We start from the raw sequence: 26835 nt of genomic DNA on the forward strand, positions 1-26835 counted from the left end.
GGGACGCAGGGGTGAAGAATCATCACCCTAACAGAAATCAGAAATGAACTTTTCTTTATTATTTTGAACCTATAGGAAGCAAGAAACGTAACCACTGAAGGTTCTGATATCACTAAGAACTTTGATTTGGATCTGAGCCCAGAAGAGGGTGATCCAGGGGTGAAAAGTCATCACCCAAAGTACATTTGGAAAGGAACCTTTTGTTTGTTACTTTGAACACCTCAGGTCCTCGGAGGCAAGACACTTATTTGTAAAAAAGAGACTTCACCAAGGAAGGTCCTGTAAGCTGGAAACTGAACTGTCGTCTCATGCTGGGAAAGCTTGAGTGTGTGCTGTGCTCAGTAGTCCCGCCTTGACATGGGGAAGGGAGACCCCCGGCTACCACATCCTGATAGCATGCTCCCATCTTAAATTTAGATTAGGCATTTTTCCAACCCGCATATACGGTTTAATAAACACCCTTGAACTGTGATCAATTGTGTCTGTATTTACTGTTGCCACCATGAGTTCCTTACAAAAGCCCCTCAATGAATTTGGCAAACAAATACTATTTGTTCCATACCTATACGCCTCTCTGTGGCCTTCCTTTGGCCCTGCAATGCTTCTTATACAGTGGGGCGTAGGGGAGCCAATGATTAGGTCATAAGTGATATACAATTCAAATGAGATTTATTTTTCTTATCATTACAAAATAAAAAAGATTTTCTTCCCATAAAATATCTTGTTCTATTTCCAAGTTACTTTCTCTATTTACCGTCTCTCTCAGCTGGCTCTTACTATCAATAGCTATTAGGAGTCACAGTACTACAGTACATCTTTACTCAGCATTCCTAGATTTCCTATCTTTGTGTATCTAACTCAAGTTTGTACTTCTCTCCTGAACACTGTCTTTTTTCCATTAGTGCTCTTTGCTTCATGTTGAGTGACAGCATTCCAATCCCCAGAAAACAAGTTACTTGGGCTCTCGTGAAGCCTCTCAATGCCACATGCTTCGCCTTGGGAAGTGTTAGAACCACAATCTTCAATAAACACTTCATCACTGGTAGGTTTATTTCCTTAAAGAATTATTGGGCAAAGATCCTATTGGATCTCTTTGTCTCTTTGTTCAGACCCCGTAGTGGCATATGTTTTGCTTTGTGACGTGCAAGGCCCACAACTTCAAATAAACACCTTTTCACGTATTAACTTTCAGCACCTTTTGTGCTAAGCAGGTCACTTTGGTTTGTTTAAGGGTACGCAGCATCATAACCTTTCCTATATGACGTTTTAGAACCATAAATTCCAATAAACACTTATGGTACTTCAAAATTGCGGTGTACATATTAGAAAATACTAGATGATTTGCTTTAAAAATGTGAGCCTCTGAATCAGTTTCATTCTAACAATCCCTGTAAGACTATGTTGCTTTGAAATGTGTCCACTAGAGAATACTTGTGTCGAAGCCAGATTACGGCAAAGCCCTTTCAGTGCTGGCCGCTTAGACACTGCACAGGTTGCTGTGTCCGGCGTATATGACCATACCACTTGTAACAGTAAAATATAATATATGCCATAACGTGCCTATGCTATAAAACCTCGAGGGCCATTAAACTAAGAATTACTGAGCATAAATCTAAAATTCGTACTAAGAATATCACATCCCCTTTGGTAGCCCATTTTATTGAAGATAACCATGGATGCGACAAACTCAAATGGTGGGCTATTGACCGAATATGGGGGAATGCTGGACGTAATACAGCCATCAGGCTGTCTCAGAGAGACCAATGGTGGCTTTACCACACTCAGAGCGATCTCAATGGATTGAACAAACAAGAAGAATGGTTACAATGCTTATAAATATAACACCTTGGGTGTTGAACGAATGGACACAATCCCGGCAGCTAAGACAACACATACTTTCACCCTAAAACCATTCGAGAAAACATCTTTGGTCTCTTTGCTGTTTTCCCTTGCTGCTGCTCATTAAAAGCTACTCTGTAATAATACTACAGACTCCGTATGGATGTTTCTGTATATATTCGCTGTATAACCACCACAGAAGAGGGTTAGTCATTATTAATTATGATTCTTTTGTTTGCTATATAGTGTTCTGCACTATGTATAAATATTTGTATTCTATTTCGAAACTACATTTCCCATAGACACTATGCCCTTTGCTGGGCGGTGCCATCATTGCAGTCATATGTGATATTGATTCAGGCCATCTTGGGGTGGTTGTTCGGAGATTCCAGTCCACTTTATGTGGCTATTTCAGCCACTTTCTATTTTTAACTCTACATTATAGGTGTCAGGGTCCGGCTTGAACGAATTCCACAGGAGCTGATGCTGGCCCCACAGACCCTCACTAGGAGTTCACCTCTCAACCCTAAAGTAAAGCTGAGCTGAGAACCCCAAGAAAGGGAAAGGGGAATTTGGATAAAATAACAACGGAGACACTGCAGCCCTGCAACCGTCTGGTAGGCTCTGGTATCTGTAGTAAACAAATACACTTAGTTACTTATACATTAGTGTAGACTTCTTATCTTAAATTATTTTGGAAACAACTCTAACTTCTTTACCTCTTAAACCTCTCTTTAAGACTTAGAGGTTAATTATCTGCATGGAGTATAGAACAATTGTAGTACTTTAGAGCATATTGTCACTAGCTATTCAAGTCTCTTTAGAATCCTAAGTAATGACTCTTGCAAGCAGTTCACTGACTTAGATATTCTTGTTTGCTCCTTCAGAACATTACTCTATGAGATTTGAGTTTTAAATGCTTTTAAAAACAATGCAGTCTTTTCTAAGAAGTATTGAATTCCTTTTACGTGAAGGTTACTTTAAATGAAACTCATTAACTTTCTTGAATGCTGCTGCTCCTGCTTCTGCGTGTGGATCTTTCCTTTTTACAAGTGTGAACGTTTTGCGATGAACACGCAAATTCACAAGACCTAAAAATTGTCCTCGCGCTGAAAAAAAAAAATCACACGCGCACGGTATTAAAGAGAAAACACGTACATGCGCTAAAAGCACACGCGCACCTTAACTAATTCACGTACGTGTGTAAAACGTGCATGCGATGGAAAATCACACGCGACGTAAAAATGGACTTGCACTCTATCGCAACCAAACACAAGCTGTCGTACGCAACGTCACTCACGCGAAAATTGTACACGTGCTAAAAACTACTCGCACTCTGTAAAAATGGGCTCGCACTCTATCGCTCTGCATACCCGCGCGCTCCCATAACGACGTTGCTGAAGACACGAGGCCTTGCGCGCGCTAAACAGTCTTGAAACACTTTCCATGTAATTTATAACTTTAAAACTTGCGCGCACAGTCTTTACACTTGTCTGCTTACTGTATTTAACCTGTAAACGTTCTTTATCTCAGTTAATTTTAAACTTCTTAACACTAACTTCTTATTAGAAAAATGGAAATCCACTGTGAAAATCTTTAAGCTTTTAAAAGAACGATCCCACCTGAGGTCTTCTTGTTCACTCTGGCTCAGCAAACAATTCTCTTACTTCTCTGGTAAATCTTCTGAACTTAAGGAGCTTAACAAATGTACAACCAGCCACTGAATTTCTTTGGATGAAAGGCAGTTTAGAATCTTGCTCACCTCCCCAGAATCCAACCCATTATCCTTTCAGCCAATCAGACAAACCAAACATAGCATTGTTCCTTAAACCAATCAGATTAAGTTTCTTTCTCTCCATCTTAACTTGGGCTACCACAATGTTAATTCTATGTACATACTCTTTCAGGTCACTACTCTAGCCAGCCCTGACAATAGGAGACAAGGGCTGCCGTTCCACCGTCCCTCAACATGTGGCTTTCCAGCGGCCAAGCATTCTTCTATCCGTGACCAAGTGAGGAGTGCTGTTGTACACCTCGGCGGTCCTCTATGGTTAAACACCAATAAGATCAAAAGAAGGTAAGCAATGCCACTGCTGCACGCCGTATGCATTGACATGCAGGCAGTGTATAAGCCTAGACATGCCACACAGAACTCCTAGAGCTTTATGCTTGGCCTGACTGAGACACTCATTTTTGTATCCCCCAACAGATGCAAGGAGGAGTCTTATGAGAGGAGGAGCGGGAGAATCGTTTACCCGTTTCTGAATCAGAGTCGAATGCCATTAAGCGATAAAAAGAAACCGATAGTAGAGGTTAGTGACTGGGCTGTGTATCTTCTGGTCACTGTGCTAACATGGCACCACAGATGAGAATAAGAGGTTCATTCCCTATTCCATTTTATGTCTTTGCAGATAATTCAGGTTTATCCTGCGCATGTGATTAAAGACGGAGCAAAACCCCCGTCATACAACCAGGAATTAATGCATTGGTAAATATCCTTTACATTTAAATAATGGGAGTTTATGAGACAGTATGAGGAGTTGTGAACAGGCAGTGTTTGCTGGGTTTTAATCTTGTTTTTATTGTTTGTTGTTTTTTAGAATCATTTAGATAGATCACAGGATGGTGTAAAAAAGTAACAGACGACAAAAAAACCTTTTCAAAAAGAGAAAAAAACGATATGCCAATTTCAAGTCCTGAGGAAGACGGACATCAGCTCTTATAGAACTAGATGACATTTCTGTTGAAACTAAAAGAAAAGGGAAATTCACTAATTGAGAATGGAGGAGTTTGTCTATCTGCACACTCCTCTTGAATACCTTTAGTTGACCAATACTTGAATTTTGTCAAACTGTTGTAACAGAATTCGATATATATTCAGTTAGCACTGTTATATACTGATATAAAAGTTGTTTATAGGGTGCATGAATTTAACAGTGATTATCTTTCTATATGCGGATTTGCACATGTATGCTCTGTACTCTTTGCACATCACAACAAGAAATTGTTTCTTATATATTATAAAATTGTTTTGGAGAAATTTTGAAGGATTTACAATTTGCCTTAGAAATTTTAAATGTATATTCTAAAATAAAGAACATTGATTTCACTATGAATTAACATTTAACACTGACCCATCGCATTTTTTTATCTCTGTCTGGAGTCCTTAATATCAAGTAATTGGATTGAATTACAGACATTTCTGTGAGGCATCATTCTTTGTGGTTTTCCGAATAGTTACTTCCCTTATGCCCATGAAGAAGGGGATACCCATTCTTTTGTTTTGATAAAATATATTTTCTACACAGTGGGATATTTTGATATTGATATAAGTTTAAAAAAATCATTGATATGGCATGAGAAATTACATCATAAATAATTCATTTTAAAACAACTATTTTTATTGATTTTATATAGCGTTTTTCACCAAAAGTTCAAAGTGAAGTAAAAGACAGTACAATCAAAATGAAAAATAATCGAGCTACATCACAACAGAAGAGGGGAGACGCAAATGGAGATCAATTATTAGAAATGACAATTAAGAGATGAGTTTTAAGGTTGCTTTTAAATATATGGAGGGAAGATGATGACCGAATAAACAGAGCAAGAGATTTTCAATATTTGGGAGCAAGAAGGTCAAAAGAACAAAAATAGGAAGAAGCACAAGGGGGTTTGGAGACAGAGAGAAGAAACTGGTTCTGGGACTGAAAGACACAGGGAGGGGAAAAACGTGAGGTAAGTGAAGAGGGCTAAGGGGTGGCGAGACCATGGATACACATGAAGATATTGGAAAGGAAGTGATGGGGGAGACGTGATTTAAAAGGGAGAAGAGATATAGAAAGCAAGGAGGGAGTAATAGAATACTGAGAGGAAGGAACGTTGAGATAGGTAAGAATGGAACTATTTAAGAACCAAGCCGAATAGTCCAAGAGTGGAAAGAGAAGACATGAGGAGTGAGTGATCAACGGTATTAAACGCCACTGAGAGGTCAAGAAGAAGAAGAAAAGAAGACCTTTAAAAGTGTCGAGCAGGTAGAAAAGGATTAATCATACAACTGATCACTCAACTGAGGTTTTAAATGATATGATATGATATGGCATTTATAACGCGCCTGTACACAAGTGTTTCTAGGCGCAACAAGACAAGGAGGGGGGAAACAAAGGGAGGACAAAATAACGATCTTACTAGGCCTTGTGTCGTTCAGATCATGCAAGTACAGAGAAGAGGGAAGGAGAGAAGTTCCAGGGGGGTAGGGGAAGGGGAAAGTGCAGTTAACTCACAAGTGCAGCCAGTGGGTGGCTCGTAAGTGCAGAGAGAAGGGACGGTAGGGTTGCAGATACAGACCCTTAAGTGCTGAGGAGCCCAGAGGCAGCGTGAGACCAACTGGACATGGAGGAGCCTGGGCCCAAGTTCAGAGAGTGACCATGTGACCAGTGCGTGGAGCAGTCAGGTGCATTAGCAGGGGAGAGGAAGAGAGAAAGCGGAAGCAAAAAGTAAGGTCTCGAGTTGCTTCCGGAACCGGAGTTGGTTCTGCTCAAGTTTGAGAGGCAGAGAGCCTGTTCCAGAGGGAGGCCCCAGTCGAGGAGATGGATCTGCCCCAACTCTCTGCTTGGAGAAGCATCTCACCCTCAGACAGTTGGAGGTGGATGAGAGGAGAGCTCGAGAAGGGGAGAGCTCGAGAAGGAAGATGTTTAGGAAGAGAAAGTTGGAGGTAGAGCGGTCTATGGCCCCAGAAAGTCTTGCGGACGATGCAGAGGGTCTTGAACGTGATCCTTGCAGCCACAGGCAGCCACTATTTTTGAACTTTGAGAGTAAATGTGTTTTTAAGAGAGTAAAAATTACTTTTCTCCTTTGCAAGAGAGTAAAATGTATGTGACATCCAGCCGACGTGTGCAAAAACTATATGGAAATCATTACTATGCTGCAGCTTTCTGCATTGTGACAGAATACACTTTTCATTATTTCTCCAAGGTCTGGACATTTGATCTCTCCTGTATATATTTAAATGATGAAATCAAAAAACCTAGCCAATTACATAGTAAAGCAAACATGAATTATATTGTGTGTTTTGACGTTGGATAGCAGAATTGTCTTTTGCTGTGTAATGAAAGTCCTCATTTCCTGGAGTTATTACTACCTAATGATATGTTATGATAGAACAGTGCAGAGAGGCACGGGCTCCATGCTAAATTCTATAACTAATTTAATGGTCAAATGGTTATTTATATAGCGCTTTAGGCGAAGCGCTGTACATAGAACATATTTATCACAATTATCACCAAACCAAAGTCGGTACTCCTTTATCGACCTCAAAAGGATGAAAGGCTGAGTTGGCCTTGCCGGGATTCGAACCTGCAACCTACAGATCATGCACAAATTGCAGCAGCAAGTACTCAACCGGCTGAGCTATCTTATTGGCTAACATCCTTCAGAGGTTGGTTAACTGAGTATTGACTGAGGTAGAATTATCACAGTACCTAGATGTTGGTTGAACCATTTATGAAGCGCTATGTAAAGTTAAATACCTACCTGGATTATCACAGGATTATCACAGGGACAGGTTTGGCTGAGTTTCTATTTCAATTACCAATGTAACTTTCCTTTGTTTGTTTTTGAACAGCGCTTGCACTTCCGGGAGAGTCAGGTTTTGGATGTTTTAATTATAGTCTTGAAGAATTGAGAGGCTGGAACACCTGTGATTGGTGTAATGACAATAACTCACCCTTGAGCAAAGACTCTGCTGCCACTGATCATTTATAGTAATGTACCCCATTGACTGCAAGGTTGAATGGATGTAAACTATACTGTGCATAGTCATCATTTTACACACTGTTTTTATAATTATAGTGTAAATTAAATTATAAGTGTAAAAATTATCGGCCTCTGCATGATTATGCACATAGCACCGGAACTCTGTTGTGCAACACTGGTTTGCTTTCACCGTAAAAAAAAGCATAATTTGCTAAAAAATGTTAATTCTCAATTGCAACTTAGTTTTCCATCTTATTAATTATACAATCCTAAAATTCTAGGAAAATATGCACAGTGCTTCTGAAGCTGAATGGAAGGAAACCATTCCTTTAATCACAGTGTGTAGTTTTTTTTTTAAAGGCTTCAGAGAAATAAATTCTGTTTCAGAGGTGGCTTGCAATTACATGCATGTAGATAAAAATCAAAAGAAGCCTTTTGGTTTCTGTCAAGTAACCTGACCTTTGCACTACCCTCTACTCTAAACCTTTGTGTAAATGTACACAGGAAAATAATAAAGCTGTCGTATTTACTAGATTTTCATGTGCAAAAAGCCTGGGTATGCACCTTATCTGGAGGCCTTGTTGTAAAGGTCAAAGAGTAGAGCCAAGAAGATTTAGAAAGAGGCTGTTGCAATAGTCCAGCCTAGAGAGGACCAGAGCTCTGGAGAAAGTGAGCTTCTGGGTCAAAGTGAGAAAAGAAGGAATACCTCTGAGGAGCTGCAGCTGATAGTTTGACTTCTTAGAGACGGCAGTGATGTGATGAGAGAAGAACAATTTACTTCTTACCTGGTAACGTTCTTTCGATGGGATGTTCCTCCGACATATTCCTTATCTTTGATCAATCATCTCCCAGCTTGCTGGCCTCGGAATTTATTTTTCAGTAGAGGGCACTGCGCGTCGACGTCCCTCGAGCCGATGTCCCTCGACAGCCTCCGTATCGGCGCCGACGTCATCACGCGTATAAATAGACCCGCGCAGCGTCCGTTGCTCAGTTCCGTTTTGAGGTTAACAGTTGTTTTACATGAATTGGTTATTGACCTTGAAGGAGCGTAAGCGGCAACCACAAGGGAAGTATTACTGCGGGGATGGATGGGAGGGGCGAGAAGGAATACGTCGGAGGAACATCCCATCGAAAGAACGTTACCAGGTAAGAAGTAACTTGTTCTTCGAAGGATTGTGTCCTCCGACGTATTCCTTATCTTTGATAGACTCCCATAGCAGTGGTGTGTAATTGGAGGTGGGAGTAAAACGCCATGTTTCCTTTTAGGAATGAACAGAATGTAATACGGCTTTGCCAAACCTAGTCTCTTGACTAGAGGAGGAATCCAGGTTGTAAAATCTTGTGAAGGTATGTGCGGACGACCATGTGGCAGCCGCACATATGTCTCGAACCGGAACCCCTCTTTGGAGGGCCGAGGAGGCTGAGATACCCCTGGTTGAATGAGCCCCAAGATTTTGAGGAGGCTCTTTCCCTGCTAGTTTGTAACATTCCAGAATGGCCAAAATAATCCATCTGGAAATGGTTTGTTTTGTTATCGGTAGTCCCCATTTTTGTCCTGAGTAACCTACGAACAGTTGGTCTGCTTGCCTAATCCTAGCAAGTCTGCTGATGTAAAAGCTTAAAGCCCGCTTTGGGTCCAGCCTATGTAGCCTTTCTTCCTCTTTCCATGGAAGGGGAGGCGGATAGAATGAAGGTAAGGTAATTTTCTGAGTGATGTGGAATTCAGAAACCACCTTTGGGAGGAAATTAGGCTTCACCTGTAGGACAACTTTGTCTTTATGAAAAATTGTATGAGGGGGTTTACAAGATAGAGCTTGTAATTCGCTCACCCTTCTAGCAGATGTTAAAGCCACTAATAATACAGTTTTAAGGGTGAGAAATCTTAGCGAACAAGAGTGGAGTGGTTCGAAAGGAGTACCCATCAGGAAATTTAAGACTAAATTTAAGTCACATAAAGGAACCTGGAACGGTCTTGGAGGGTAGACATTAGTTAATCCCTTTAGAAATTGTACTACTAAGGGTAATTTGAAATACGATGGCTCCTCTGCAGTGTGCTTGAAGATCGATAGCGCTGCGAGATAGCCCTTGATAGTGCAACTTGAAGGCCTGAATTTGCCAAGTAGAGTAGGAAGGATAACACCGTTGGTGTACCACATGAAAAGGGGTCGATATTTTCTTCTCTACACAACCTGCAAAATGTGTTCCAACGGCAGCAGTATAAAGTCTTTGTTGCTGGCCTTCTGGCCGAAAGCAACACCTTCATGAGTCAATCCTTGTATCTCAACCTTTCAGATACCAAGCGTGAAGGTTGAGGGTTCTGATGTCTGGATGGAAAACCTGACCTCACTTTGTGAGAGAAGATTCTCCTTGAGTGGAAGACGAATTGGAGGGCAGATGGACATGTCCAGAAGGTCCGGGTACCACGTTCTCCTGGCCTAGTCTGGGGCAATTGGGATCATGGTCCTCCTGAATCTTCTCAACCTCCTGATCATTTGAGGAATGACAGGGACTGGTGGAAACGCGTACAGAAGTGGAAACTCCCAGTCCACTACAAATGTGTCCCCTAGAGCTCCTCTCGGGGGAAATTCCCTTGAACAAAACAGATCGCACTTCCCGTTGGTACTGGTGGCGAACAGATCCACTTGAGGGGTTCCCCAAAGGGCGAAGATCTCCTGAAGGACTTCCTGAGCTAGTTCCCACTCGTGGGAGACTGTGCCCTGCCTGCTCAGAGCGTCCGCCGTCAAGTTTTTCTCTCCTGCTAAGTGAACTGCTGATAAAGAGATTCCTTCTTGAATTGCCCAAAACCAGAGCTGCATTGCCTCTCTGCACAGTGGCAGTGATCCTACACCTCCTCTTTTGTTGAGGTAGTGCATGGCCACTGTGTTGTCGGTCATTATCAGGACATTTTTCCCCTGTACAGATGGCAGAAAAGCTTTCAGCGCTAGTCTGATTGCTCTCAGCTCTAACAGGTTGATATGTAGTCTGGACTCCGATGGAGATGATGGTCAAGTCGTTGGTATGGGCCCCCCACCCCGTGAGTGAGGCATCTGTGACTACTGTTATCTTCGGCCATGGTTGCCAAAACAGTTCTCCCTTCAAGAAGTTTTCCTGGCAGGCCCACCACTGAAGATCTCGAGCCACCTTGTCCAGAACCTGAAGGAGGTCTGTCATTCTCCCTGAGAATTGCGCCCACTGAGTTCTCAGTGCCCACTAAAGAGATCTCATTCTCAGGCGAGCCTCGGGCACAAGGAAGATGTAGGATGCCATGAGGCCTAGCAACCTCAAAAAGTCGAAGGCTGGGAGACGTTGGGCATTTTTGAAACTTGGTGACCATCTGCAGAATATCTTCAGCCCTCACCTCTGGCGGCGAGGCTTTTCCCAGGGAAGTGTTCAGGACCGCTCCAATGAACTGGAGTCTCTGTGATGGTATCATCTGTGACTTCTTAAAATTGAGGGAGAAGCCCAGTTTGTGAAGGAAGTGGCAGACATAATCCAGCTGAATCTGAGCTTGTTCCGGAGATACAGCTCTGATCAGCCAATCTTCCAGATAGGGGTAGACATGAATCCCTTCCCTCCTTAGACTTGCAGCCACTACCGACATTAGCTTGGTGAAGACCATCGGGGCGGAGGTCAGCCCAAATGGCAGAACTCGAAATTGATAATGAGAGCCGCCAATTGCGAACCTCAGGTATTTCCTGTGTTTGAGATGGATTGGCACATGGAAATAAGCATCCTGGAGGTCCAGAGATACCAGCCAGTCCTGGAGCTGGAGGGCTTGAAGGATCCGAGAGAGAGTTACCATCTTGAACTTGTCCTTCCTGAGGAACTTGTTCAATTCTCTTAAGTCCAAGATAGGTCTCAGTCCTCCGTCTTTCTTCGGTATAAGAAAGTAGGGGGGAGTACCAGCCCTTGTTCCTCTCCGCTACAGGTACCGGTTCTATGGCACCTTTCTCTAGCAGGTCTACAATTTCCTGCAAGAGGAGCAGATCTGGAACTTTCAGAGAGCTGTTCCCCGGTGGATGACTGTGAGGGATGCGTAGAAAAGGCAGGCAGTAACCTTGGGCAACTGTCTCCAATGTCCAAGCATCTGACGTAATAGCCTGCCATTCCGTCAGATGTTGAGTTAACCTGCCCCCTACTGGTGTTTTGTGAGGAAAGTCCTCAGAGCGGTTTGGAGGCGGCTGATGCAGATGCCAAGGGTAAAGAGGCACCTGCTGCTGCTGCGGCTTTTGTATTTTTAACCCGTCCACCTCGTGTGAATTTTTTCTGACCCCTTTGAACCGGCTGTCCTCTGCCTCTTCTGAATGCGGAATAGAAGCGAAAGGACTTACCTCTCCAAGATGTTCCTGAGGGGCGATATGGTGTCTGACGGATTGCAGCTCCCAGGAATTTCGCTGCTGCCTTTGATGTTTGTAGTTTTTCTAAACTGTCATCTGCCTTCTTACCAAATAAAGAAGAGCCGTCAAAGGGCTAATTCAAAAGTCTGCTTTGCACATCTGGAGCAAAACCAGACTTTCGCAACCAAGCAAATCTCCGGGTTGTTGTACTTGCCGCCATGGCCCTGCGGATGCTGTCAGCAGAATCGATGCCAGTTTGAAGGGATTCGCACATAGCGTCTTTACCATCCTTGATGATGTTTAGGAACGCTTCCCTTTCTTCTCCCTCCGGGAGGCAGTCAGCCGCTGATGAAGCACACTCCCAAAGTGTGTGGCTGAACCATGCGAGCGTACAAGTAGCATTGAGGGATTTCAACGCCATGCTACACGCAGAAAAGACTTTTTTGGCCATTGAGTCATATCTTTTGTCATCCCTGTCCTGTGGAACAGTAGGGTAAGCCGATTTACTACCTGATGAAGTAGCTGCCTGAACAACCAGACTCTCCGGAGTTGGGCGTTTGGATAAATATTCAGGCTCAGCAGAAGACACCCTATATTTAGCTGATAATTTTTTGTTAACCGCCGGGATTACCTCAGGTGTTTCCCAGTTTGCCAATATTCTCCTTTGTAATGCCGCATGAAATGCCAAGATGCCTGTGAGGTCGTCTTGTTGAAAAGCAGGTGAGGGTGTGGACCACCCCATAAACTCAATTATCCTTGCCATCAATGTTCTATAAGGGGTTTCAGCATGTTCCCCTGGGTATGGTCTGGCAAATTCCACTTCTGGGGAAGTGTCCAACCCACTTGCTTCCTGTAAGGATTCTTGGAGGTCTTTCAATCTACCTTCCTCAGAGGTAAATTCCTCTGGTGCAGGAGTTGCAGATCCCTGCAACTCAAAAGGTCTTTCCTGATCCGAATCCTCCCTTTCTTCATAAATAGATGATAAGACTCTGGAGTGATCAGGTCTTGAAAATGGTATAAATCCCATTTCCAGAGCAGAAGGGGCCAAATTCGTCATGATTGGCTGAGAAAACGTCGACGTCGTGATCGAGGCTCTGGGTATGGCCCATGGCTGTGAAATGGCCGTGGGTTTGTCCTTTCTCGGCGTCGACGGCGTCGACTCGACTGACCTGTGCGTCGAAGAACCCTTCGATAACGGCGTCGAAGGCGCCGATCTATGCGTCAAAGGGATCTTCAACGACGGCGTCTAAGACGCGACTTTGCCTTAACTCGAGAGTTTGTGACGCTCTCGAGTGGCTTCTTTCGCCGGGTGTTGCGACTCGCAGCGTTTTGATTTTTTGGGTCTTTCACCCAGGGTATCACCCTCAGCAGTCTTCGAGGGGGTCGAGGGCGCTTTCTCGAAGACGCTCAGCATCTTTTTCCTGAATTCCTCCCACTCAGCCTGAGAGCTATGTTTTGTGGGGCAGGAGACCCTTTTCGGGGAAACGGAAGAAGAAGACGAGGAAGGGGATCTCTGACGTCTCTTTTTTGAATGCTTAGATCTCAAAAAGTGATGGAACTGCTTCGAGACCTAGAACGAGAATGTCTTTTATGATGGCGAGGAGTCGAATGTCTCGACTCCGCTGAGGAAACTTTCGAAGAAGTTTTAACTGCCTTACCTCTCTCGAGCTTCCCCTGACGCTCCTTCAAGGCTTTCGCCGTCATGGACATGCAGTCCTCACACTCCGAACAATGGTGCTCGATTCCCAGGCACCACAAACAGATCCTGTGAGGATCCGTCAACGACATTTTCTTTCCACAGTCTCGACATTTTTTGAAGCCGGACCGTGGAGTCGTCGGTTCGGGTGAGGAAGCCATCGAGTACGAGTCAGTATTCACGAGGAATAATGAAGTATATTTTGACTGAAGAACTGAGCAACGATATTCCGAGGCCCCACGAAGCGCGGAAAAACAGAACTGAGCAACGGACGTTGCGCCAGTTTATTTATATGCGTGATGACGTTTGCGCCGATACGGAGGCTGTCAAGGGACATTGGCTCGAGGGACGTCGACGCGCAGTGCCCTCTACTGAAAAAAAAATTCCGAGGCCAGCAAGCTGGGAGATGATCTATCAAAGATCAGGAATACGTCGGAGGACACAATCCCTTCAAAAGAGTAAATACATCTTCACAGCTGCCAAACTGCTCAGAACTACAGGCAACTGACAAGTATGAAATAAAGCAACCCGTGGTGCAGTACACAGTCTAACAGACAAAATCCAAATTTCGTTTATAAAAACAACCTCTCTCAGGCACCCAGACATATCTGCGCATGAGCTCTCGCCAGGGGCTCCTCACAGAATGGGTGTAAAAGGAATCCTAATGATAAACTGTGGATTTGGAACACAGGTAGCACTGATCGGTTAGTGGTGGGCTGGCTGTGCACGTGCACACTTCCTCAGTACACTCCTGTTTGGTTAGACAATGCTATTTCATCCACTGTTTATTTTGGAGCCGCGATAAAAATACTACATAATTGTCAAATGAGTCTGCATAGGTTTATTTGTTCCACACAGACTTCAATTTCATTTTACGGTTCACTCCACTCCCGCAACTCTTATCGAGTAGAAACACTCCCCCCTAAATGTGTGGCTAGCCGCTGCTCCTCTGACCCTTTCCAACATTGTTTTATCTGTGTTTGCCTTTCAAGTGGGAGCATGTGTTGAACAGCAACCTCAGAGGCCCCAGTAAAAGTCCCTCTTTGCAAGCCATGAAGATCTATTTGCCTGTCAGGTGGGGTGGGAGACAGCAACATTATTTAGGGGGTGTGGTTTGTAGTCAGCAAAGAGTTTGAATGAGCTCATTAATTACCCTTTAAGTAGCTGGTTTGCCATCTGGGATTTCTCAAAGGCCATTTGCTAGTGTCTGTAGGGAGTCACAGTAATAGTGCTGCGCTGCTTCATTGAGTCCGGTACCTGGGAAAGTTATTAAGCATAATGCTTTTGCTGTCTGGGTACTCTCTGCTGGCGGCCGTGAGTTGCTGGAATTGTCCAGGGCAATACTGGTCTACCACAGACATGCTCCACGGACTGTGCTAGAGCACTTCTGTAATCTGCGCTTGCCCACAAGGCAAGGTCGCGTGGGAGTTTGCAAAGAACGCTCTCTATCTGTGCAGGCTCCAGCACGGCTAGTAAGTCTTGGTTCAGAGTGTTCTATGTTGTCAAGGGAACACTCCAAAGCACCCCACTATAAAAGGATAGTGTCACTGATTGGGTTATACAAAGGGGATGTTGATTTGTTTTAAGGACACCGGTCTGTGAGAAAAGAGGTAGGCTGTTAGATTTCCTAAGCCAGGGTGTTTCTTGGAGGGAAATTAAAAAGCCAGTATAATCAGGACCTTCCCTATGACTGTCCTCTTGAAGGGGCTAAGTGAGAGTGACCAGGGAATCCTCCCAAACCAACCTCAGGGCCATCATCATCTGCCTTGGTGAGCTATGCGGTTTCTAGACCAGTCACCCCACTAGAAGTCACCAAAAGCAGGCAGGGGACTTCATCACAGGGTATTTTCAAGTACATCATGTTCATTTTGCAACAGAAAAAACAACTCCTTGTCTATTTTCCAATTGTGATGAATACACATTTGCATCAGAATAGGGCATCATGAGGTACGACATACATAGGGCACATGCACACCCCTTACTATTACCTGTTTTTACAAGTTCGTTAATGAGTTCCTCCTTCATCTTGATATTGATTCCAAGCTCTCTTACTTTTTGTTTGGCCCCGGTGAGCCTAAGCTCAGAGTTCTTTAATTTCTTCATATTCAACACCTGGCTCTCACGTAGATTTTCTATTGCAGCATCTTTTGACAGAAACAAAGGAAGTTTGATGAAGCATACAGTAAAGCATTTTCTAGCATAATCTTTAGAAATTACTTAAAAAAAGCTTTAACTTATCTTTTTTTCTAACTTCTGCATTCTTAGTCCGGTCCTATTTTATCCTACAGGTAGCAGCAAGTCATCTGTTATAGAACAGTAGCCTCAATCCTGTGACTAATCCTAGGGCCATTAGCAGAAGCCTATGATTATCATTACCCTTGAAAGCAGCTTATAAATCCAGTAAGTAAGAACTGTGCTGAATCGAGGGAATTCGTCGCTTCTCCCCAAGGAGAATCTAGGCTTCCGTATCCAAGACGCTAAAACTGACGCACAAGGGAGATATGTTGTAATCTGGGGCGAGTTGGCGGGACGGAAGATGGTTATAGTTAACACGTATGGCCCCAATATAGAAGACCCTGAATTCTACAATGCTATATATAATATGTTGGTTGAAGCTGAGGATGCGGCAGTGATTTGGAGAGGAGATTTTAATACGATCCTTGACACGACCCTCGACAGGTCTACAACTTCTCATAGAACCTTGACCAAAACTGCATTAGCTATTCGACAAATAATGCAACAGATGACTATGGTAGACATCTGGCGAGAACTACATCCCCAAGAACAGCGCTTCACTTTCTATTCATCAGTGCATGACTCTGAATGTCGAATTGATTACTGGCTTATCAGCTCAACACTCACGAATATGGTCCAGCACTGCGAGATGTACCCCCATACCCTCTCAGATCACTCCCCTGTGTCAATTACTTTGTGTGTCGGCGAAGCTGCCCCAAGGGCCAGACGCTGGAAAATGCCCCCTGTTCTACTTAGAGACCCTAACGTTTGCGAATCACTGCGCACTGAAATAGAGGAATTTTTTCAACTAAATGAGGGGTCGGTAGACCGGTGCGCTACACTGTGGGAAACATTTAAAGTATGGGCACATGGCACAATTATAGCCAAAACTACGGGTTTACTGAAGGCAGTTAGGCAAGAGTTGGACACATTGGAGGCCAAACTTGAGCTCCTGGAGTTCGAATACACCTGTACACATAGTAAAGAGGCCCTTCTGGATATTCACAATACATTGGCAGAATTTAATAAACTTGCTGCAAGGGAGGTACAATACATGGCTGCCCCGGTCCGAGCTCATAGATACGGGAAAAGCAATAAAGCAGGGAGATTCCTAGCCCGGATGCTTAAGGCCGAACACGGCCATCCCCCTATAGGGACAATCCAGACACCTAGTGGGGACATAGTCAATCGGGACCAAGAAATTAATGATATGTTTGCCGCATTCTATAAATCACTATATTCCAATAGGGACACCAAAACTAAAGAAGAAATAGTGGAGTATCTGGACGTGATTGATCTCCCAACCCTGACTCCGGAGACACGCATGATATTAGACACCCCCATATCACTCGAGGAAATTACAGAGTCAATGAAAGCATTAACATCAGGTAAAGCCCCCGGACTCGACGGTCTAGGTGCCGAATTATACAAAGAATTCCATGACATAATATCCCCTGTCTTACTGAAAGTATGGGAAGAGGCGATGGAGTGCGGCATACTGCCAGACACTATGCGAGAGGCAGTGATAACGGGCCTTCTTAAACCCCGTAGAACCCCTCAGGACATTGGGTCATACAGACCCCTCTCACTCATTAATACCGATGCGAAGATTTTCGCAAAGGTCCTAACTACCAGGCTCCTGCCCTATATGCCTATATTGGTGCATCCCGACCAGGCTGGCTTTATACCAACAAGGTCCACTGCTCTTACTCTGCGCAGACTCTTTGGAGTGATGACACAGATAGACCGACCCGGCGGCGGATGCGGTGGCGACGTCCCTTGATGCCGAGAAAGCTTTTGAATCTGTCTCCTGGGTTTATCTATTTCAGGTCCTTGAGAGATTTGGGTTGGGAAGATACTTCGTTAACTGTGTCAGGTTACTGTATACTTGCCCGGGAGCGAAGATACTAACTAATCAAACCATGTCATCCGTGTTTCGCCTGGGTAGAGGCACCAGACAGGGCTGCCTCTTCTCCCCAATCCTTTTTGCACTTACAATAGAACCCATGGCTGAATACGTCCGACAAAACCATGCATGTAGAGGTCTTCGTATGACAGGGAGACCACAAATCATTTCCTTAGATGTGGATGACACCCTACTATATATTAGGAACCCGGAGGTAAATCTAGCGCCAATTATGGCTGAGGTTAAGAGGTCCTCTGAATACTCAAGGTACAGGGTTAATGTTTCTAAATCAGAACTGTTTCCGCTTACACCTAAAACTAGAGATATGTCAGACACACAGGGATTCAAATGGTCACCAACACACATCCGCTACTTGGGGATCAGGGTATCCAGAGACGGGAGTACATTGCTCGCAGAAAATCATGGTGAACTCCTACAATCCCTAACAGTTAAACTACAAGTCTGGAACAAGCTCCCTCTATCCCTATATGGGCGAATATCGCTACTTAAGATGCTACCCAAACTCCTATACCTTTTTTGCAACATACCGATTTGGCAGGGCAGAACATTCTTCACCAAACTCAATACGCTCACCACTACATTTGTATGGGGAGGGAAAACGCCCAGGTTGAAGTGGTCCAAAATGACAGAACCCTTTGCAGAAGGTGGGATTGCAGCACCAGACTTTGAACTTTATTACCTAACATCACAGGCACACTTCGCGAGACACTGGTTCGACCCAGAGGACACGGCACCACACATTACCCTGGAAAGATTTGCGGCCTCCCCCTCAGACCTGCGAGCAGTTATGTTTGACCTTAATCTGAAGGCCACGTGCAAATATGATCCTGTAAGCGCCACTGCGCGTGCATGGGCCAGGATATATGAGACTTGCCATTACAACCCCGTATGACCCGGAGGTGCCATTGTGGAACTTCCCGTGCATAAGCCCCACATTTGATAAGGCACTCCACGGTACCTGGGACCCACAGAAGCAATTTAGAATGCGAGACATGTTCCCGGAAGGGAGATAATGTGCATTAGACGATTTTGTCGGGGGAGTGGGTGGAGATCACCTTAAGCGATTTCAGTTTCACAGGATGAAATCTGCCTTCGCCGCCAAATGGCCCTCCTTCCCAGAAGAGCCACCCACACACAAATGTATTGCAGCCATGACGGAACCAGGGGGACACAGGAAAAGTCTGTCAGCACTATATAGCTTTGTTCAGATCCACTCCAAGCCATGCAATAACATTAAAGGGACCTGGGAACGAGATCTGGGTGTGGAGCTGTGTGAAACCACATGGTTGAGATATTGCCAGTTGACTAAATGTGTATCCATGAACTCAGGGCTACGTCTCATTCAGTTTAAAGTTCTAAACCAGTTGCACTACACCCCAGCCAAGTTAGCTAAGTTTGTGCAGGGCCACACAGGAAAATGCCCTAAATGTGATACCCCTAACGCAGACTCCTATCACATGTGTTGGGCTTGCCCGTCGATAACTAAATTCTGGGGGGAGGTGGCAGAGATTCTGGAAGACATTACGGCAATACCTGCTACACCTTCCCCACGGAAATACCTTTTTGGGGATATTGGTAAGGCTGCAACTACCACTAGACGATTGTTCAATTTAGCATGTGTGGTTGCAAAACGAAATATACTGAAATGTTGGAAGTCCATAGATCCTCCCAGGCGACTGGACTTCTTGAAAGACCTGTCGATGGTTAATGAACTTGAAGAACAATGTATTATTACATTGCCATCGAGATGCCGCCCCAAAGACATGGACGCTGTTCAGACTCTATCTATGTAATATGTTATCTGATGAAGAGGACAATCCATCGTCACCGCTCTAGTACAGTCAAACAATGTGCAAATGTGTAGTGTATACTGTAAATGTTCATCTATGTTGTTATATCATGCTGGGATTTGCTAGCCGCTGGCCAGATTGGTCTTGTTGTACCTCTCTCTGAACAAAAATAAACATTTTAATAAAAAAAAGAATGGGGATGTGGAAGTAAACATCCTCCAAGTCCAGCGACGATAGGAAGTTGCCTTCCTCCAGCTGTCCCAGCACGTGCTGGAGGGTGACCATCTGGAACTTCTGGGCCTTGATGTATTTGTTTAACCGACGCAGGTCCAGGATGGGGCACCAATCACCTGTCTTCTTTCTGACGAGGAAGTATCTTGAGTATACTCCGGAGCCCCGGAGCCTCTTCGGGACGAGCTTGATGGCTCCTTTCTTGAGCATCGCCCTTACTTCTAACAGCAGTTGAGGGACGTGATTTTCCTTCCTGGCCACGGGAGGAATGCAGGGGCACTTCTTTAGAAATTCGAGAGTGTGCCCGTGGGCCAGGGCATCCAGCATCCAACGGTCGGTGGAGATGGACTCCCACACGCTGACGAACTTCGCCAGCCGGCCTCCCACTGGGGTGCTCAGGTGGGGGCCCGACGCTAAGGCCGGTTCAGTCCTGCTTGGAGGCGACCTTGCCGCCTTGGCCTCCTTGGCGACGGTGATGAGACCCTCCTGACTTGCCGCACCCTCTGTAGGCCTCTTGCGACGAGGAACTGGCTGCCTGGCGGTACGTAGAGGAGCCACCGCCGAATCCCTTGGAGGCACCTTGCTTGCCTCCGGAGTTCCGAAAGGGCGGCTGTCGTTGCTGCAAAACTCCCACGGCCCGAGCCGTCTCAGTGTCGGTCTTGATGGCCTGAAGTGACTCATCTACTGTCTTTCCAAACAGGTTGCTCCCGTCGAAGGGCATATCCAAAACTCTAGTTTGCACGTCCTGGCGGATTCTGTTGCCTTGATTCATCCCCGCCGTCGAAGGCAAACACTGTTGCCCAACTGGCGGAACCCGGTGTCAGCGATGTCCGTGGCCACCGTTATGGCGTGGTCCGACGCCACCTCACCTTCCTGCAGGATCTCCAGGGCCTCCACCCTCGTCGTCCGGTAGGAAGTCCAGCAGGTAGCGATCTTGTACCACAATTCCCTGTCGTAGCGGGCCACAATCGCTAGGGTCTTGGCCGCCTTAATTGTCGTCGCCGCAGACGAGATGACTCGTCGTCGCATGGCGTCCCGTTTCTTTCCCTCGCCATCAGGTGGGGAGGTTGCAGTTGAAGCCGTCGCCCCCGCTGCTTTTTCCTTGGCCGCTGCCAAGACGATCGAATCCGGGGTCGGCTGTGCCGTAAGGCACAAATGGGCGGAATCGGGGACCCGGTACTTCTTCTCTACTGATCCCTCTTGGCAGGCGTCGTGGACGGGTTCTTCAGGAGAGCAAGTCCCTCGTCCCAGATGTCGTCAAGCAAGGCACCGCAAGGACCGTCTTCCTTTTGGCCTCGCGCCGTTGATAGAGGAAGCCTTCCTTTTTCTGTTCTTCCAGGCAAAGTGGGAAAAGCTTGGATGCCCTGGCAATCATGGCGTGGAAGGAGCCAATTTCGTCGGGCGGGGAGGCCCGAGGGGGTGGTGATGGAAGGCCCATCCCGTCGTCACCACCGTCGTCATCCGTCCCCGTCGTGACCCTATCTGTTCCCGTGTCATCCCTATGGATCAGGGGAAGGAGATGAAGGCTGAGCGGGCCGCAAGAGCGGGAAGGGCGGGGGAGGATGAACTCTCCTCCGCATGTTTGGAGGGCTACCCGACAAGCCCGGTTCTGCACGGTGGCAGGGAAACTCTGGGCCCTGAAGTCACCTCCACTGGGGTAGTCTCCACAGGCTACGCCAGGGCCGCCACGACTCCCTCGATAGAGGCCTTAGCCGGGTGAATCAAGGCCTTCACCACCTTGGGCGCGCTTGAGGCCTTCACCTTGGGGGGAGGGTCACCGCCTCACCCCCCCTCAGCTGATTCCTTTGAGATCAACTGGGACCTCTCCAGACGCTTACCCGGGTTCTCGGGTTTTCTCTTCCCCGAGCCAGAGCGTTGGCTTGTGGTTGATGGCGTCGGTGAAAGTGCGCCCTGCCTTGCAGCCGAGGAGCCCGACCCTTCGGCGCTCGCGGTGCCCGCGTTCTCGCGTGCTTTGCCTTCTGTTGGGTCCCAGGACTTAGAAGACCCCTCGGACTTTTTCTTCTCATCTGCTGGGCCCTTCTCCAGCCAGCTGGCGAGGCAGATCCGACGATCCCTCATAGTCTGTTCCCACAAGTTCTTGCAAAACGCACAGTCCTTCTCCACGTGCATTTTGTCTTCGTGAAGGCAGTAGAGGCATCTCGAATGCTCATCCTCCTTGAAAACGTTCTGTAAACCGCATCCAGGGCAGTTCCTGAACAGCTTGGATCCGGGCGTCGAGCTCCCCTTGTCCTGGGCCATGTCCACGAGGTAGGCCTCAGATCTTCTGGAATCCTCCAAGAAGCGTAACTCGATGAAGCTTTGCCCTTGAGGGGCGTAGAAAATTCCGAAACGGGTCCCCGTTGATCGGAAGTAGAAACGGTGGAGCTTGAGGCTCGATTGACCGAAAAAATGAGATTAAACTCTTTGAAAAAAATCGCAAAACGCAGTAAAAGCTTGAGAGCTGTTGCACGAGGACTCCCAACACTTGAACGTGCGATAAAAATCTGAGGATGGCTGCCAGGGGAGGGGCTTAGGGAGAGGGCAGTCATTGGCTGGGGGCATTATGAACCAGAGACCAGTGATTGGTTACTACTAAGAAAGACAGATCAGAAACGAAACTGATACTGATTTTTTCTTTACCGAGGATTCCCAGCCTGACGACGGGTAAAATTCATGAGCATATGAATCCATGCCAGACTCCCTGCTGGAGAAGAAGAAATAAACCAAAAGGATGTATTGGAAAAGTATCCCTAAAAAGGGAGGAAGATCCACAGACATTGTATAAAGAGTGGCAAGACCTGATACAGAAAGTGACAAGAGATTTTTTAAGACTAGCCTACTAATAAGGAATCCTCAAGAAAACGAGCGACATTGCAATAACATGATCAGGAGGGAGACATCCTCCTGATCTTATTTAAGTTGGTTCGAATAGTGGTAGGGTTAGCTAGAGCTAGTTTTTGGACTGCTGACTTATTCTTTATTTTAGACTTCCTGACAACCAAGGAGTACCTTAGTTAGTTATATAGGCAGGGGACATCCATATAGGAAAGGATAGGGAAAGGGAAAGTGGGGGGGATACTCTTTATTCTTATCGTTTCTAAATAAGCAGGTGAAAATCATCACTGTGTCCGTGTCCTGATTCAGACTCGCAACATATGGTATTAGAAGTGGGATGCTGCTGGGGGCGCTGTTGTGCGCCAACTAAGATGGTAGCTTAACCGCCGAGCTCCGCACTACTAAAGATCTTGCTAACCCGACCCTGCGACTGGAGGACCCAAAAAGCAGAAACATCAACACCAACAGGCGTAAGAACTTTGTTGCCCTCATTTGCCCAAATCTGAACAATCGCAGACCCCCGGAACGCAGTAAGATCTGCAATGTTCGGCTTCCCGTGCAGCAGCCGTGTGATACGCTGTGTGCTTGGGGGAAGCAACGGATCCCAGGCGGCGGTGGTACTGCATGGCGCGCTAACACCTTACTAGTGGGGGACTGCTGTCGACTACCACATAACAGGATCGCGACTCTCCGGGGAATCCCCTGGGTCGCTGGAGCAGCCTGGAAATAAGGCACCTGTTCCCGCCTTCACCCTCCTCCAACGGGCAATTGGGAGCACACACGGGCACCCACCTTTTCGGGAAGAACACTGAGAAGGTATGTGTGCTCCCTCCCCTGCTTTGCAGCACAATATTAGTTGGTGTGGGCGAAGCGCTGCATCCACAGGGGCCCGCAGGCTTGGAACAGCTTGCGGACCATACACACTCTGGGCTAAGATGAACTTTACAACTATAAAGGACATATTCCTCTCACAAGCCAGATCACTACAATTGAATACCCTACCACCGAAATATGACTCGTGGAGGCCCAAAAGGTGGGAAAAAGGGCCCCATGGACGCATTCACCAATATAACACGGCCAGATGAGAATTAAGCACCCTCCCACCCCCCGAGCGCAATGACTGCCACTGATACTATAATGGATCCTTACATGACAGCAATGCAAGCCGGGTTTGCTGCAGTAAACACTAAGCTAGATGACAGTGGCACCATCATATCCTCGCTGAGGACAGTCCTCCAGAAAGAAAGCAGCCGGATCAACACAGCTGAATATCAGGTGAGGGAACTTGAAGACAATGCCACTATGCATAATAGAGACACTGAGAATAGCAAAAAAGACCTGAAGGTGGTCTGGGTAAAATGCGAGGACTTGGAATCATAGTCTCGCTGTAACAACATTAGGGTATTTATTTTTATTTAATTTACATTTGTAAAGCGCTCACACAGCCCACAGGCATCAAGGTGCTGTTACAGAATTGTTTGTTTTTTAGTTGCATAATTGTTTTTCTTTTTTGTTTTAGTTGCGTATTTATAACACGCTTAAACACCCAGAGGTTTCTAAGCGCGGACCCGGGGATCGAACCTGTGTTGCTTCGTGTCTTGCTTCCAAGGCGCGCACGTTGCTGCTGAGCTATCCTCCCGGGGTAGTGGGCATGGCAGAGAAGACCCTCAACGTCCCCAGAAACCTTTATTATTTATTTTTTTATTTGTATATGATTGTATAACAATCCCTTCCTCTTCAGTGGAGCAGGAGCTCCCGTGCCCCTGCAGGAGCAGTGGTCTACCAAAGGGAAGGCACCCCGCATTTTACAAACTTTTCCAGTAAGCGCACCTTCAAATTTTGCAAAACGGATTCTCCGCATCACAATATCCCAGCTACGATGCCCAGATGCCCTTGCTGTCCCTGCAACTGAAATCTGCTTTGGTGCTGTGTTTCCGGCCGAAATTGCAACCGTGTGCATGCTTCCACCATTGCTCACCATGTGGAGCCCAGCACACTCAAAGATGGCCGCCCGCCACCCATTTGAGGCATCCACTGCCTAATCCACCCAGCAGATGCTGCTGAGTCCCGATTGGCTGGTGACCCTTCTTCAGCTACCTATCGGGAGCCGGCAGGCGAAGCCGGCCCACTCTCACCAAGGCCCAGTGAAACAAGGCTGACTCCTGTCCTCAGCCTTACTCGCCGTTCGCCTGGACACTATGCCCTTTTTCACCTCGCACTAATCCCTGCTTGTGGTTACACAGTTGACTCTCCTCCACCTGAACCTATGGACTAGCGCTCTCATCATCCTGAAAGTAAGACTAGTAACGTTATCAACTATTTCAGCGCTTCCGAATGCTATGCTTATTCCCACGAGCTTGCTACCTAGTATAGCTATATAAGTTGTCCGCTCTGTGCCTACTGCCCTACAAGCATTTATCTTGCCTGTTGAACTAGCTGACATACTATCTATCCTGATGTTGATAATGCCTTCACTATGCTAATATAATCACATACGCCACTTGACGAGCTGTAGCAACGTAGCAATCAGCGCTTTGGTGTAAAGCGCTCTATAAATAAATAAAATCAAATCAAATAAATCAAACATGCTCCATGCACACCTCTGTACTAAGTCTGCACATCTATTACGAGCGTCCTGACTTTAATCAACTGAGCCGACTGCATATTTCAGCCCCTAGTCGCTACCTATTCGCGGTTGCTTACCACCAAGTGATCGCACCATTTCAGTGCCTTATTTGCTTGCATTGCCTATGTCTGTTCTCATTGCCGCCCAGCCCATACCTTCCCATTGCATGACCACATCACTGCTTTCATTTGCGGCTTTGTTCGCCTGTGCTTGCCTTGAAATTACTATGCTGCCAACCCCATGCTCGCTTTTGAAATGATTGAGCTCTTGCTCAGAACCGCAACGTGGACCCACTTGATAGCTCCATGATATATGCTACTCTGCCTGCCTGATACGCTCATTGTGTATTCCCTAATTTGCTGCGCCACACCTTGATCTATGCCTGCATATGTTGCACCGCTCCGCATAAGACATGTCCACATGATCTAAGCTAATTCCAGGGTACCTGCCTTACTCTGCCGTGCCTTTCAACTTGACATTTACCTGATCTGCCAATACTTGCTGCCAACACTAGAATGTCTTCTCTGCCTGAATTTTTGCACCGTTACAATTAGATCACGCTTTTTGCATTCTGCATTGTTCCCTGCCTAACATGCTAATGTATATGTAAGCTTTGGTATTTGCTTTGCCTGTGTACCCTGATCTGATTCACCCCCATTGCTTGACTCTGAATAAGTAGACTTAACCTGTCTTAAACTCATTAGCCTGCATTGCTCGTACAGAGCACGCACTGCCTAGCCAAATAGTGCCTGTAACGCTTACCTATAACTGCCTCACAGACCCGGCGGCCCTTCCTCTCTAATCTCGGTAACATGCTACCACCCTGGTCCTCCCTAAGGTCACTGCTCTCCTCATTATAAGTACTACTCTCAGTGTGGTCAATTACCAGGTCGTCACACGTACCACCTCCCAACTTAGCTGCACCTAGCTCCTTGCACACCTCATCCATGGTCATCTCTCACAGATCTCCTGATACCTACCAAAGTACTGCGCCTCAATACCACAACATCTACCTCAACGATCCGGCCCTATGGCTCGACCATTTCACCAAAAAACCCTCACCCAACCAACCATGTCCTATCACTCTTAGAAACCTAAGATTAGGATCTAGAGTTATGGGTAAGAAGGGACACCCCTTGTACCTTAGCCCATACCTCAAAACTCATACGCACAGCCCGCCTACACAAACGGCCACCTCACCCACGCCCCATCACCCTCAAACCATCACAGCTTCATCAAGCAACGTTGGTTTAATTAAAGCTGCCCTGATTAACGCAAGATCCCTAGCTGCACATGCTCTGTACATTGCTGATCCTATCAAAACTCAGGAACTCGACTTCATCGCCATCTCCGAGACCTGGCTGCACGCGGCTTCCGGCCTGGCACTCTCATTGGCCATCCACACTGATTACTCCATCATCAGATATGATCGCACCGCGAGAGGTGGAGGTATTGCTTTCATCGCTAGAAACTCATTAGGACTTAGAACCATCCCAAGCACTAAGGTGGAACCTGCAGAGTTACTCTCTGTCAAGCCCGGACTCTCAGCTAACCAAACAGCTACTATC

General features: G+C 46.2%; 1 protein-coding gene across 1 annotated transcript in view; it reads right to left on the bottom strand.

The window, feature by feature from the left end:
- Positions 1–26835, bottom strand: part of KIF27 (kinesin family member 27) — a 1764776-nt gene that overhangs the window by 1058873 nt on the left and 679068 nt on the right. Inside the window, exon 9 of the mRNA XM_069625864.1 lies at positions 15612–15767. Within this exon, the coding sequence (XP_069481965.1) occupies positions 15612–15767 (156 nt within the window). The remainder of the gene's footprint in view (positions 1–15611; positions 15768–26835) is intronic.

This window comes from Ambystoma mexicanum, chromosome 6p (genome assembly GCF_040938575.1).
Source record: "Ambystoma mexicanum isolate Mex_15411 chromosome 6p, UKY_AmexF1_1, whole genome shotgun sequence".
Classification (NCBI taxonomy): Eukaryota; Metazoa; Chordata; class Amphibia; order Caudata; family Ambystomatidae; genus Ambystoma; species Ambystoma mexicanum.